The sequence below is a fragment of the Crinia signifera genome, chromosome 4, assembly GCF_055691185.1.
Source record: "Crinia signifera chromosome 4, ASM5569118v1, whole genome shotgun sequence".
NCBI classification, from domain to species: domain Eukaryota; kingdom Metazoa; phylum Chordata; class Amphibia; order Anura; family Myobatrachidae; genus Crinia; species Crinia signifera.
In genome coordinates this window covers 33,802,149-33,818,057 of record NC_139220.1, presented here as the reverse complement: position 1 = coordinate 33,818,057, position 15,909 = coordinate 33,802,149, and the positions used below count along the sequence as shown (strand labels likewise).

The 15,909-nt window shown below is 45.6% G+C and overlaps 1 protein-coding gene across 1 annotated transcript in view; it reads left to right on the top strand.

Annotated features, from left to right (window-relative positions):
• Nucleotides 1-15,909, top strand: part of FCHSD1 (FCH and double SH3 domains 1) — an 81,676-nt gene extending 65,767 nt beyond the window's left edge. Inside the window, exons 12-20 of the mRNA XM_083181508.1 lie at nucleotides 530-634; nucleotides 1,801-1,962; nucleotides 3,144-3,272; nucleotides 5,055-5,138; nucleotides 5,737-5,896; nucleotides 7,243-7,448; nucleotides 8,959-9,055; nucleotides 9,194-9,261; nucleotides 12,034-15,909. Coding sequence (XP_083037634.1) covers nucleotides 530-634; nucleotides 1,801-1,962; nucleotides 3,144-3,272; nucleotides 5,055-5,138; nucleotides 5,737-5,896; nucleotides 7,243-7,448; nucleotides 8,959-9,055; nucleotides 9,194-9,261; nucleotides 12,034-12,093 — 1,071 coding nt within the window. The 3' untranslated portion in view covers nucleotides 12,094-15,909. The remainder of the gene's footprint in view (nucleotides 1-529; nucleotides 635-1,800; nucleotides 1,963-3,143; nucleotides 3,273-5,054; nucleotides 5,139-5,736; nucleotides 5,897-7,242; nucleotides 7,449-8,958; nucleotides 9,056-9,193; nucleotides 9,262-12,033) is intronic.

Below are 15,909 nucleotides of genomic sequence, written 5' to 3'. Positions count from 1 at the left end.
AGTGCAGGTACAAAAAAGTGCCCCCAGCCTCCTTGTATGGTTCTAAGTGTCACTTACAGACCAAACCACTAAAGCACTTGCTACTTGCTGAATGTATATTATTGTATTTAATACTGATTGGATTTCTGGTGGGTCCAGGTACTTACGTGTTTTCTGGATTTTAGGCGTTTGTGTGTGCGGTATGTACATACCACAGGAAATGACACGTGGTAATGTTGTATATATTTCATGGACCAAGTGAAAATGGTATTTTAGCTTGGAGAAAGCTAAAGTGCCGACCAATAAGCTCCAATGATTTACGTGGTAGCTAGGAGCTGGTTGGTTAGTACTTGATTATGTATCAGCCAATCAGATTTTGTCTACAGGTTACAAAATGTCTGGTTGCCATTGTGTAGAAAACCTTTACAGCACCAATTCCATACAGTTTTCTTAAATATGCCCCAATAGCCTCACCTTAGATGAGAGTGTGTATGGTACCGCAGGAAGGTGCTTAGGGTTATACGTACCACAGTAACTTTCTGTTCTATAGATCCTGCAAAGGCTGGAAGCCAGGCAAAGGAGTGCATCAGAAAAGGAGATCCCCAGTATGGACCTCAAGATGGATGAAGTAAAGGAAAGTGTGCGGAAGGCTGAGGTATGTGCGTCTATATGACTATTACACTCTGTCTGCTTTATTATAATTACCACCTAAAAGTAATAGTTACACAAACGAGATGTAGTTGGCATCCCAAAGGATGGGATTTCAGCGGTCAGAATACTGGCACTCAGAATGCAGATGTGGAATTCCGACAGCTGAAATCCCATATGTATGATCAGGATGGTTTAGCTATGGGAGGAGAATTAGGGTGTGTGGTAGCTGAAGGCAGGTTAGAGTTAGGGTGTGGGGTGAGGGGCAGGCTAAGGGGTTAGGATTCTGCTGCAGAAGAGGGTAGGGATAGACTGCAGGGTAGAGTTAGGGAGCGAGTTTAGGGGGAGAGTAAAGAATTAGGTTGTGGGTGGGGGAGGGTTAGGGTCAGGCTATGGGGTGAGGATTAGGGTTATGCTGTCAGGGATTTAGGGTTAGGATATGGAGAAGGAGGGTAAGGGTCAGGCTGCGGGAGTGTGGGGATAGACTGTGGGGTTGAGTAAAGGTGCGGGTTTAGGGGAGGAGAGTAAAGGATTAGGTGGAGGGGGGTTAGGGTCATGGGAGGATTAGGATTAGGGTTATGGTGTGGGGAAGGGTGATTTTGGGTTAGGATGTGGAGAAGGGAGGTCCGGGTCAGGCTGCAGGAGGAGGGGGACAGGCATGTTTAGAGTTAGTTTAGTGTGCCTGTTAGTCAGGCTGCCAGCGTTGGCATACTGCCCGCCGGTATCCCATACCCAACCTACACAGAATAATATAAACTATATGTTATTGCCAAATACAACTCTTTATTTGCCACTCCACAAAAACATAGTTCCTTTTTTGGTCTGTACTGATTTTTGTATCTGCTACAAACTCACTCAGACACATAAACTGCTGTAGTAGACTTGTTGTGGTTACTTTATGAGCGCTCACAATGTGACTATTCTGGGGGCAATTCAATTGTTTACTGCACTAATTGCACGCCGAGTCTCTGATCGGAGCAACAATTGAATTTCTCTAGTGGGCGCCACCTAGTGGCTGCCAGCATGATAAATATTTGAATTCTCCCCTCAGTGTGTTCAAGTGCTAGGCTGAAACTCTTTGAGTATCGCTGGTTTCCCAGATGCCGATGTACCGTTCGCTGCTCTATCACACTGTCTGTGGATTACTTTAATTGGATGCTTTTTGTGTGTTAGGTCAGCAAGGTGAAAGCCGATGCGCGGGTGGAGTTGTTGCGGCAGATTGGGGTGGATGTGGACACTTGGCTGTCGGGGGCTATGACACAAGCCGACGAAGAGTTGGAACAGGAGAGGCGTATGAGCGAAGCCCGGATGTCTAACGGAGACATTTCATCCACAGTAAGTTGTTATGTAGACAGACAGGGGTTGATGGTGCTATCACTAAGTGCTGCAAATATTCTTGTATCTAGCAAATAAATACATGGGGATTTTGTCATGATTTTAAGCTTCCAGCCTGCGTTAGGGGCCCCCAATGTCTGCAAGTATGCCCAACGCCCATATGGCATCACCCTTAGATGTTCTGTTTTGTCTTATAGGCGTCTGTTTTTGCGGGAAATGACGTTTCCCTGTTCTCCCGTTATTTGTGTTTTGGAGAAACCAATAGCATGAGCATCACAGGATTGGACGCTTGTGTTTCTGTTACTAATTGGACAAATTGGACCCCATTAAATATTCTGTATACAGCTGTGTCTCCATGGTGATCTGCAAGGAGAAAGTAGCGTAATTCCATTCATAGTAAAAATAATTTATCCTTATTAATGCTCCTGGCAACAAGACGACAACATCTACTTTGGAAGACTTGCTTTACAAGCTATGTAAATGACCAAAAAAAAATCAGATTTTTTTTATAGTTGTTTTCATCTGAAAGTTAAGCTGGGCATACACTACCGCGATGTATGCCCAGCCGGTCACCTGCGAGCCGCCCGGGAAAGTCACATGTGATCCATCACATGTGGTGCTTTACTTGTGATGGATGGTATGCTACCCCTGTTCCCCTCCTGGCCGCCGCCGGAAGGGAGGTCGGACTTGAATGGTGGTCCGACCTCCAAATCCGGTCCGATGCGTACAGACCACGCATCGGACCTGAGGGGACATCACACTGACCCGATTTGGGTGGAATTCTCATCCCGCTCGGTCGGCCCAAATCACAGCTGCGGCTCCTAGCTGAGCATAGGATGGGGACTGCCACTGCCCACGCTGCCGCCGCCACCAGCCAGGGTCCTGGCACCTGTACATTGTCATTAACCCAGCACATGCACATTATTGGCGACTGTTTGCATGCGCAAAAGCCTGACTTCTATAAGCTGCATCAGCTGCAGCCCAAAGTAGCTGGCTAGGCCTGCACAGTAATGCAGCTTCTGACCGATTGGCTGGAACTGTATCACTCTCCATTTTATCACTTTATCAAGCCTAGTACATCTGGCCCCCTACTGTACTTTTAGGGGCCTCGATGTCCCAATGTCCCCAGAATGCCATCCACCACTTTTTTTTTTTATTGACCTATTTCCTTGTGTTCCCAGATGGACGACTTTGATTTCTCAGAGTTTGATGATATAGATGACGATGGAGATATATTCGAAGAATCCAATCTAAACTTGAGTGGCTCCCGGTCATACCCGTCACCATGCCAAGTGTTGTATGGCTATACGGTAGGCACCATGGCAAGCACGGCAGGGCACAGTTACAGCTACGTTGGTAACGAGGCAGCGGTCTCAGGTGGTTTGCATTGGAGACAAGAGAACATTGGATTTGAAACTCATCGTATGTTGTTTGCTAATATAAATGTCTGATTTATCTTATTGTAAAATCTAATAATGAGGGAAGATGTATCAAACATTGGAGTGAATTAAAGCGGAGACTTTCCAAGCAATCTGCTTTTAACTGTTATTTTACAGGCTGTGTTTGAAATCATGACACAAGATGATTGGTTGGTACTTTATCTCTCTCCACGGTTTGCTGCATCTCCTCCCTAGAACGTTACCTACACAAACTCGTATACCGTTACACCACGATTAAAGGAGAGGAAACCACTGTAATACTGGTTTAGCTGCAAAGTGACAACACCCCTCTATGAGCTCATCTACAAGGGTCTAATCACCCCTCACACAAATAGCGCACGCACAGTAGCCCTGGTCACTCAGTCGACAATATTTAGGTCATGCATTGTGTCGACTACTGAAGGTCGACAGGGACACCTGAGGTCGAAGTGGCTAAGGTCGACTATGGGAAGGTTGACAGTTAAAAGTTCAACATGAGTTTTTCAGGGGTTTTTATGAGCCGACATGTGCCGACATGTGCTGACATCAAACCTTACCATCCACTACGGTGTGGTGGGAGAATAAAATAGTGCACCGAGCGTAGTAAGGCTCCGTTGCCCGAAGCATGGCGACCGGTACGCTTTGACGTGTCATGTCGACATTCAGCGGAAACTCATGTCGACCTTTTGACTGTCAACCTTCCCATTGTGGACCTAATGCTTGTGTCGATCTTCCAACTCTGTCGACCTTAGCCATGTCAACCTATTTCAGTTGTTGACCTAAACCCCATCTACCTTCAGAGGTCAACCTAATGCATGTCCACCTAAATATGGTCGACATGATGTGGGAGGTTCCCCCTGGTCTGTGTAACATCCATTCGCATGACTGGCATGAGAATGGGCGGGGCCAGCCAACCATTCAGAAGGCGGGGTTTGGTGGAATCACAGCCTTGCGATTCAGAATAACCGCCATAGTCTGTATTGGATACAGTGCTATGAGGCCTACAGTGTATGGGGGCACTGCTGTGCGGCATGTTCTGCATTGGGCGCACTGATGTGGCATTTTATGCATTGGAAGCATGTCTATATAGAATATTTTAAATTAGGCTCTTCCGATGCATATTATCAATATAACACTTATGTGTTGTAGTTATAAACTGGGGGCATGGCTGTGAGGAATATTGTGAATGGGCGGCATTGCTGTGTGGCATAATATCAACTGGTGCACTATTGTTTGTAAATGCGGTCGGTTATGAACTGAGGGCACTATGGGCATGTTTCTGGTTGACTCGTAGCTTACTGAGGGCCAGAGATAGTAAGATAGAAGAACTGAGACAAATCAAATATGGCCCTCATAAAGGTTATATGAATAATGGTCATTTAAAGCGACATGCATCTTATTTATGAATGCTGCCCCTTCTCCATTTAATGTTAACCTATCATTAGTTTTTGTAACAAAAATAAAATATTTGTAAAAAGTTTTTCCCGATGATTTTTCTGCTTCTCCAGCACATCTGAGAGCAATAAAATAGCAATTACAGTAATTTAACATGTCCCAGTCTTATCTCGTTTTGTTTTCAAAGGATGAAGGAATCAATGCATTTTTTTATCGTCTCGTTGTGTTAGACTCCACCTTTATTGCCTATATCGCTAATTTATTTTTTCTCATTCTCAGGCTACTCTGTCAGACGAGCTGTCTGTCAGTCCAGGCGAGATGCTGGAAGTCATTGAAGATGGAGATGTAGAAGAGTGGGTAAAGGTCAGTGATGTCGGAGCCTTTACTTACTGTAACGGTGCACCCAGGACTGTAGAGAGCTTGTCAGGCCCTGGTAAAGTCAAGGGGTGTGGCCTAATCAGATGTGAGGCCACACCCCTTTGAAATAACTGTGAAAAACTCCTACTGTGTTTCTCCCAACCTAAACATGGGCAGATCCAGGAGCCGGGGGTCCAATCAATACAACGGATACTATAGTTTGTCCTAGTTTAGTGAGTAGCAATCTTTCTGTTTATGAATTTATATATTATAATTTGTTTCTCAATATCTAATTATGTAGTGCTCATATCTCAGGGATGGGGAACCTTTGGCCCTCCAGCTGTTGTGGAACTACACATCCCAGCATGCCTTGTTACAGTTTTGCTATGTGGCCATACTACAACTGTTGCAGGGCATGCTGGGATGTGTAGGTCCACAACAGCTGGAGGGCCGAAGATTCCCCATCCCTGTCATATCTAAAAGTATAAATAACATGAGGTTGAATGAGTTCAAGAGTACTGAGTTGAATACAGGAATTAAATTTGTTTATCTCCTAATAGGTTATTAGAGTAACAGTGTGCGCTTTTCTCCATACTCACTGCAGACCCGGAATAACAGCGGACAAGTTGGATATGTACCAGAAAAGTACATTACCTATATCAATCAGCGATCGGGAGATTCGGTGCACAGCAGCGACACTAGAGACCTATCTGCTGAAAAATCCCATTCCTGCATATCGGGGCTGGAATGGTCGGACGCAACAGGTAGGTCTCATTTATGGGGGCAGAGTTACCAGAAAGTGATATTCTTGTTATGACTCATCATTATGAATGATTAATGGTTCTATCAGCTCCTAACTGTCATGTATTCGAAAAAATGGAGCAACATAAAATTGTACTGTATTGTATTTTTTTCTGTAGTAGTTAAAACCAGTCAAAATGACAGTGTTTGCAATGTTCTTTCATTTTGAGCTGTGACAGTTTTTACTTTCACTTTGAAACTGTGACCGTTTTTAGCCCACAAACTCTCCACTCCACCCCCAGCCCCTATCGGCCCCTACCTCCAATCTCTGTCTTCACATCTCCCTCTCTCCATATCTAGCAAGTTTGAAATAGGTCAGTGTCCCTGCAAAAATTGATTTCACTTTCTGTTATAAAAATCTTTAACACACAAAGGAGCAGTTTGATCCGTTGAGTGTCCTCGAGTGGTCAGTGGTGGTACTTCACCTCATAGAGGTGAGAAATAGCTAGCCTTTTATATATATAAGGCTGTGTGTATAACGTATATATAACATAAAAGCATTTTGTGTTTAGACTTGGGTCCCGTCCCTGAGATGGCTCATTATGGTATGCAAATGTTAAAACTACAGAAAATTCCCATATCCAAACTACTTAGTCTCCCAAGCATTTTGGATGTGAGAGACTCAACTTTACTTTTTACATTGCATAAAACAAGGTGTACACCAGAACAGTGGTCGCGTGTTTGATTCCCCATCAACAACCTATCTGTGTGGTGTTTATATGTTCTCGCCATATTTGCTCAGAGTTGCTTGTGGGTGTTTGTTAATTCCCACATTCCAGACCTACTGATAGGTTAATTGACTTCAGGCAAAATGGACTCTAGTACTGATGTGACAGGCTGTAACAGGGCCCGCCCACCACACATGTGACATCACTGAGGGGCTGGGCTATCGGGACCAGGAAGCTGTGCACCTGGACTGTTCCAAGGAAACATCAGGCAGCATTCTAGGTATTTGGGTGGTAGCCGTTCCTGGCGTCCTACAAGACAAATACTGATGCCACAGGGCAGCATGGTGGCAAGGTCATAGCCCTAAGCCTTGGGTGGCAGTACCACTCACACACCCCTAGATAAATGGATTAGGACTGCATGATAGCAGAACATTTTTAGTTTGCATCCTGGAGTTGCCTCAACTGACCACTGCTGTGTGTTACTGCAATCAACCAATCAGATGCTTCCTGTCATTTTTTAGTCTCTAGATAATTTAATCTTAACTTTTTTTTTTTTGGTAGGATGTATTAGGCAAACTTATTATGTAGAACAGGTCACTATATAGCGGCTCTATCTGATCTCTTAGTATTGTTTTACCCAGTGTCCTTTGCGAGAGCCCTATATGACTACGACGGACAGAGTGAAGAGGAACTCACCTTTCCCGAAGGCGCCATAATCCAAGTGATCCGGAAAGAAGAAGGCGGAGTTGACGATGGCTTCTGGAAAGGAACATTCAATGGTCGACTTGGCGTCTTTCCCTCTCTTGTTGTTGAAGAATTATCGGGGGATGATTCAGATACGAACCAGGTCCAGCTTTCTCCTGCTATATTTGTTCAGTGTCCGCCAGCTACCCCGTGGGCCAGTCCCAGTGGGGTCATTTGTAAACACTCAGAGCCAGAGCTAGCATGGGGGGGGGGTACGAGATGCATGTAGCCAAATGTTTTCTCTGCCCTTTGAAAAATGAAAGTCAGTCTAAACTGACTTTTATTTCTGCCGCTGATCGAGGAAAAGGGGGCGGGCGCTGACATCCTGTGACGTCAGCCATCTGTGAAAACTCCCTGCATTTTCATGGGGGCGCTCATAATATGCTGGGCATTCCCCTGCAGCTGCCCTGTGTGTGATACTCGCTGAAGGTGTTCGCACAGGGGGCCTACACATGCATACCAATGCGCAAACCACCCACCATAAAGAAAACCGGGCCGAATTCGGCCTGTACGAGCAGGTCTGAATCGGTCCCTTAGTGCCTATCTGCTCCTACCGCCAATCTCTGTATTCACAGCTCCCTCTGTCCATATCCAGCAAATTTGAAACAGATCATTTTACTTTCACTTTCTGTTCAGGAATAATTTGGTCCGTTGAGTGGCCTCTAGTGGTTACTGGCGGTACTTCACCTCAGAGGTGAGTAGTTAGCCTTTTATAGATATAGGGCAGTATTCAATGAACATATTCACGGTGTGCAGCGAATCCTGTTTAGGATTCGCTGCACAGTCACTGTGTTCCGGAGCCTCGCTGTCCCCCTGCTATCACCCTATTCAATGAGGCAGGGGCTCGCTGCCCCTGACGTCGAGTGTGAACCGCGCCGTAGGGATCCGGCGGACAGTGGCAGGCAGGGAGATAGAAGTCTCCCTGCATGCCCCAGAACGTATGTGGGGGGGAGGTGGGCTCCCCGGGAGCCAGGCAGCACAGGCTGCCCCCCCGGGTGAGCCAGCAGGGGACTGGGTATTCACTGCACCCGATAGTGCATATGTAATGATCGGGAGCAGTGAATATATAAATATCTAATGAGCGGCTCTCAGCTCCCGGCCCCCTGCTGGCTGCTGTTTAAAAAAATATATATATATATTTTTTTCAATTAAATATATATTCATGTGCTATAAGCATACCCCTTCACAGAATAAAATTCCTGATTTTTTGACACCAAATGTAAAACAACAACAACTTTATTTTAAAAGTTCACTTTCCACTTCACCATGAAAAGATGGCGATTTGCTACACGGCGACACACGGCGAAAATCACTTAGAAAGACGGCGAGAAATGCACGTTGAATAGGGTGATTCACTTTCTGACCCCAAAAAATCACCTTCCAACACGAAAATAGCACAAATTCGCCGTGAAACAGGGCGAATTATCCTCATTGAATACTGCGATAGTTTACCTATTTGTAGAAAATGTCTTTATGTACTGTGTACACCCAAAGCGCCTCTATGGAGTATTGTATTCTGTTCTTTAATGTGTTTTTTTTTATTTTTTTAACCATCGCTCTCCTTTAACTGTAGCTAGTTTTGGTCACTCGTTTCTGTGTTTGTGTTTCTGTAGGGTCTCCCGTCACCAGCAGCACCCGCCTACCTGCCTCCAGTGCTTGACCCTCTCTCCAGCCCTTCACTACAGGGAACCGCGGCGGCTACAGAAACCGGTATTAAATGTTTTACAAGAAGTCTTATTTGGGCTGTGGAGCTGATCCCTGGCCAGGTCTCCAGGGGGGGATTGCAGAGTATTTTGGCATTGCTTTCTATTGAAACAATCAATGTTATTCTATCTGTTAACTTTACAGACTCCAGGCAGAATGGCTCAGGGAGCACTCAGAGCTCGCCAGATTTCACATCAGCGCGCCCGAGACCGGTAAGTGTCTGCACAGACGGATGCCCGGTGATCGCTTTCTCTGCTGTCACTCATCTATTGGTCAATCAGACCTGACCATGACCGAGTGTCTGTCACTGCCTGGCATGCTGCCAAATCTAAGGGCCACTCTGCTTCTTCTTATTGACCTGTCTGCTGTTTTTGACACTGTGGACCACCCTCTCTCTCCAAACCCTTTCCTCCATGGTCTGCTAGATACTGCCCTCTTCTGGCTGTCTTCCTACCTCTATAAACGTTCCTTTGTCTCCTCTCATGACTCCACTTCACTTGCACTTCCCCTAACTGTAGGTGTCCTCCAAGGCTCTGTTCTTGGACCTATTTCCCTCTTGGGGGGGCACAGGCACACCTGTGGTCGGGAATGTATTTAAAGAAAAAAAAAAAAAACATTTTAAACTAAAGGTTTTGTACATGGGAGTGGGGTGGTGCTGCAGCTTCACTTATCTGCGAATGTGACAATGATTAATGGTGCTGAGCATCGGGAGCCAAGGCACACCGACTGCACAAGTGTACAGTGTATTACTGGGAGTTGACTAAAGTTCCATGACACTTTGCACAAGAGGGCAGAGGCTGAGAGGCTTGTGCCGAGCTCTGATTGGTGGAGCTCATTACATGCTTCTCAGGCCCATGGAGGACAGTAGCAGCAGCTGCCTCATCAATGGAGGGTTTTTAATCAGAGGCAGCACTGAGCCTGTAAGGTCTCCTACAGTCCCACAGGTAAGCTATAGAGGGACAAACACAGGCTTTGCATGTGTTATGTATGTACAGTATGTACAGTATGTGTGTGTGTGTATAAAATATATACACTAAATATACACTAAACATCGGCACTCACCTTTCCTAGTTTTGGGGTGCCCTATGGCTTGTGACCACATTGTTTAAACAGACATTGTAGGGGCCCCTACAATGTCTATATAAATATATATATATATATATATATATATATATATATATATATATATATATATATATATATATATATAATTAATATTAATCCCACCCTCTGCAGTTACCCATTGACCAGGTTTATACTGCCTTTACTCTATGTTTAGACAGTGTAATATTCTCCCGTGCGGCCAGTAATGAGAAGTGCATGGGGGCCCCCCTTTCTATAGTGCCGAAGGCCCCCCGAAGGCTTAATCCGGCACTGCATGTGGGTCTCCAGTGACATAAATAACATGCGTGCGCAGCTTGATACAAATCACTAGATGGCGCTGTATTTGAACTTAAGGGGCAAATGTAATAAGCCTTAACAAGAGATAAATCCAAAGGTGATAAGGAGAGATAAACGTCCAGCCAATCAGCTCCTTACAGACTTTTTTCAAACACAGCCTGTAACATGGCAGTTGGCAGGTGATTGGCTGGACGTTTATCTCTCTTTATCACCCTTGCATTTATCTCTTGTTAAGGCTTAATACATCTGCCCCAATGTGCCCAAAGTCTTCCATGACCAAGATGGGAGACTTCTAGATTAATAGGGTTGCCGTTAGGGTTTGCGTAGGGGAGATCTATGAAGAAGTCCAGAGTAGGGAAGCCAATCCCAGGGCATTTTTTCAATCCTGGAATTCGGGATTGAAAAATGCCCAATCCCAGGATCCCTGGATTGGCTTCCCTTATACAAAAACCCGCCCCGGCTGCCCACATATTTACTTACAGATGCGGTGCGGCTGGGCAGGTAGGCGATGGAGCTGGGCTGTAGGCAGGAGGATGCAGCCTGGGTGGGTGGGTGGGCGTCGGGCAATGGTATGGGGTCCGGAAAGAGCCGAATGCAGGCAGCCTGGGTGGGAGGGCGGTACGGCAGGAGGTCAAAGCGGTGCTCACAGGATCAGGCGGCTGTTGTCTGGCCTGCGCAGAATGACCTCTGACGTTGTCACGCTGCGCAGAGCCGCACTGCCCGGGACGGGAGAAGCCGGGCAGCGACAAGAGAAGCCGGGCAGCGACAAGAGAAGCCGGGCAGCAACAAGAGAAGCCGGGCAGCTCAGAAGCTGCCTGGCATTAGACTGCGCATGCGCAGTCTAATCCCAGGATTGGAAACTCTAATCCCGGGATTGGAAACTCCCAGGATTGGCCACCCAGAGTGAAGAAGTGAGCCAGTGGAAAAGTTGCTCAAGGCAACCAATCCGCTGCCACCTATCATTTTATAAAATGCCCTTATAAATATAAACCTTTCCACTGGCTCACTTCTCCCTTGTTCTTACTGCTTCGTACATCTGTACCAGAATGACCGGAAAAGAAAAAGAGCAAGGCGACATAATGACAGTGTCAACTTCAGTGTCAGTGTCAACTTCAATGTTGATCTCATGAACATGTCGAGATTACAACCATGATGACAATCTTGTATCAACAATGTTTTTGTTTCCCTTTTAGCTGTCAAGTGACTGTTACTTTTTTTAATGTCCTGTTTTAGGTTTAATAACGATCTAAAATTAATTATTGCAGTTTTGAAATAATTTATCTACCCAGAACCTCATTTTAGATTTATTTGGTTGAATTATGATGACATTCAAAGTGCTGCGATGCGGTAATCCTCTTATCGTTTGTGTCCACCAGGGGGTCCCAAGGTCCAGTGATGCTCTCCCTTCTACTGTTCTTCTCCATTGCATGTTCCAATCCTAGCTGCAGGGGCAAATGTTAATAGCAGTGAGGCGCAGATCTGGGCTGTGTGAGCTTTGTGGTTACCAGGCACAATAGTACAAGAGGTCATGCATTTAGTATTTTCCAAAAGTGTTGAACATAATCAAATCTTTGTTTTCACAGATGCGGGCAGCACCTCCGCCCCCAACAAAGGCAACAGAAAGTGGGCCAGCAGATCCATAAGCTGAATTCTTAGGGCTTGAACTCTGCATGTCTTTATAAAGAAAAAAACTCTCTCAACAATATCACAGTCTCTTTTCATAAAGCATGGAAGGCCTGGTGGTGTGGGACTTGCTGGGACAGACCACACTGCACACCTGTATAGAAGGCCTGGTGGTGTAAGGCTTGCTGGGACAGACCGCACTGCACACCAGTATAGAAGGTCTGGTGATATGGTACAAGACCGCACTGCACACCTGTATAGAAGGTCTGGTGATGTGGGACTTGCTGGGACAGACCACACTGCACACCTGTATAGAAGGTCTGGTGATGTGGGACTTGCTGGGACAGACCACACTGCACACCTGTATAGAAGGTCTGGTGATGTGGGACTTGCTGGGACAGACCGCACTGCACACCTGTATAGAAGGTCTGGTGATGTGGGACAAGACCGCACTGCACACCTGTATAGAAGGTCTAGTGATGTGGGACTTGCTGGGACAGACCGCACTGCACACCTGTATAGAAGGTCTGGTGATGTGGGACTTGCTGGGACAGACCACACTGCACACCTGTATAGAAGGCCTGGTGGTGTAAGGCTTGCTGGGACAGACCGCAGTGCATGCCTGTATAGAAGGTCTGGTGATTTGGGACTTGCTGGGACAGACCACACTGCACACCTGTATCTACTATGGTGATATGGGACAAGACTGCACTGCACACCTGAATAGAAGGTCTGGTGATGTGGGACTTGCTGAAACAGACCATACTGCATGCCTGTATAGAAGTCTGGTGATGTGGGACTTGCTGGGGAAGACCGCACTAAAACCCCACCCGAATCTAACTCTCTATGCACAAGTACCATCTGCCCCACCTACAGTGCACATGGTTTTGTCCATTTGAGAAGGAACTTGCCTTTGCGAGTGAACCAGAATGAGGGCCTTTATCTGTAATGCTTTGTGCTTTGATAGACAAGTTTCATTCACTTTATTCTGTGTCAATCATTAAAATGTGCTGATGCTTGATACAATGTGGATAATAATATGTAACAGTCTGTCCAATCTCCAAAATGCGTACACTCCAAAAGCCCCAACTGCTAGGGAGAAGTGACATTACCTTACCTTACTTACCTTACTTACGGGTGTTGCACAACGGTGGGAGGCTATGGGACTGAGACGAGACAGAGCTTTAAAGTAGTGAATTAAAGATCTTCATTCAAAATCTGTAACTTTGTTATGCATGTTTAAAAATAAACAATGCCACGGAGGTTCCAATATTCTGTCCACACAGCGAAATACGACGGAAAAAAAAGAAGTGCAGAAACTGAAAATACGTGCAAAACGGCACAATGAACATAAAGTACAGTAAAAGCACAATAATTGTCTGAAGTGTATAGTAAGTAATGCTAAGTTACATGTAATACACAATTACTCCCTAAATCACAATATTAATGCCTGCTGCATAGTATTATCTTACTATCTGGTGGCGATGCGATGCTAAATGATTCTAGGCTGTAAATAGTTATATATTTATTCCAGTATGTAATATACTGTTATTCTACACTGTGAAAATCAGAGAGATGTTTTACATTGGAAACCGCCTATATTTTATATAGTATTGTTCTTATATCAATAATATAGTATCTCACATATCTAATTATATTATGTTATGATTTTCTAATCTCCGGGTCGTGATTGTTTGGTCTACAGCAAGTTAGTCGACAAGCATTAGGTCAACACCATTCGGTGTCAAAATGGGGCTAGGTTGACATGGGTTTAGGTCAATTGGTCGACAGGCAAAAGGCCAACATGGGGTTTTTCACTGTTTTTTGAGCCGACATGTGCCAACAGGCGGTATTTCATGCCCTACCATACACTAGGGCGTGGTGGGAGAAATAAATGTGCTGCAGTGGCAGCCTGTCCTCTCTCTAAGGGCCTTATTCTAGTTCACTCTTTCTGACAAAATCCTTCTTAGATGGACAAAACCATGTGCAGTGCAGGTGGGACAGATGTTACTTGTGAAGAGAGAATTAGGTTTGGGTGGGGTTTAACTGCAAAGTGAGATCTATATTACAGTGTAAAAATAAAGCAGCCAGTATTTACCCTGCACAGAAACTAATTAACTCACCCAAATCTAATTCTCTCTGCACATTTTACATCGGCCCCCTGCAGTGCACATGGTTTTGTCCATCTAAGAAGGATTTTGTCAGAAAGAGTGAACTAGAATAAGGCCCTAACTGCCTGGCTCTCTGCAATACGGGGAGGGGATCGGGCCCGATAAAAAAATAACCCGCTCCCCCCTCCCAGCACCACTGTGTACATCACTGATGTTGTAAGGATTGTACCCTGTATCTGTGTTGTGGGGGCCAAGCCTGGGGAACCCAGCACCTCCGTGTCTCTATGAAGCTGGTTATATTCTTTATTGCAAATACTATGAACTTGTAGCAGTTTTGGATGATTTATATTTGAATATTTTACAAGATTGGAGAACCTTTTCCTAACGTTCTCTTCAGAAGGCCGCACAAGATGTAGGTCAAGACCGATACTTCATTGACTTTCTTCATAAATATTTATTTTTCCTATACTACCATTGCATGCCTTGTGCTTCAAGGAAATGTTTTTCATGGTTTAAAATTCTATTATATCAAAAAATATCAAAATAAAGCTGCTTTGCTGGGACAGTTTTACCCGTGATCCTCTTGTTTCAAGGGGGGTGGGCTTCTGTTGGGTTAGTTTTCCACCGTTAAATGTTCTGGCCTGATCTGTTTTTCATCATTACTCATGAGAAATAATCATCAAGTGAATGATCCAGGTAAGATACCCTCATGAATTCTAAATGAAAACACATCTAGGGATATATTTACTAAAGTGCAGTTTTTTTTTAAGTGGAGATGTCGCCCTGTAGCAACCAATCAGATTTGACCTAACATTTGAAAAACAAGTCACACTGGGTGATAATGGGCCTAGGGCACCTGACTAGAGTTGCATTTTACTAGCTGCTGCTCTAAAACAGGATAGTCAGTCCTGTACTAAATACCAACACACACAAAAAGAATAAGCAGCGCTATCTGTAATATTTTATTTCTCTTTCCTCCACTAGGTGACACTGGAGAGTTACAGTGGGGAATAGAAGGCGACCACAGGGAGCTTGGGCACTTTAGAATAAATTAATAGTGACTAACTCCTCCCCTTCTACTTCCTCTCCTAGGCAGTCTTAGCATGTGCCCTACGGGAGCTGGGTGCATTCATTGCTCACTCCTGGGCTTTTTTTAATTTTAATGATCTGCAATCAGCAGGAGGACAGGCAGGTAGCCCCCTGTCCCTACCTGCCTGCGACGAGGACGCTGTCGGCGGGTCCGGTCGCAGCTGCACGCAGCTCGCCTCCGGTACCCGGCTGCAGGATCCACAGATCCTGAGGTCCCGTCGCCGCTGAACGCATCGCGCCTCGAGGACCTGTCAGCACGCCGCACCCGACAGCTACGGCAGGGGTAAGTATAACGCTGATCCCCTGCTAGCGGGGGATTCAGTGAAAGAGACGCGGCATTGCATTTTAAAAGCAGCGCCATAATGAGTAGCGGAGCAGCGCGCGGCATGCTGGGCACTTCCGCTTCCTCCTTCTTTAAGGTGTGGCGGCCATTGAAGCAGCATTGATCCGCGGCTCCCTCCAGGCGACTGAAAAGTGCAGGTGACCCTGGTACAGTGAGTCACAGCGGGACATAGGAGGTCAGGGCGACTTGGACTGTGTCCAAAAAGGTCCCTTAGCCGGCGCAGGTTATATTTATATACAGTGCGCGTCTCTGGCTTGTGGCAGACTCTGCCTTGTATACCTCCTCTCCTGGCT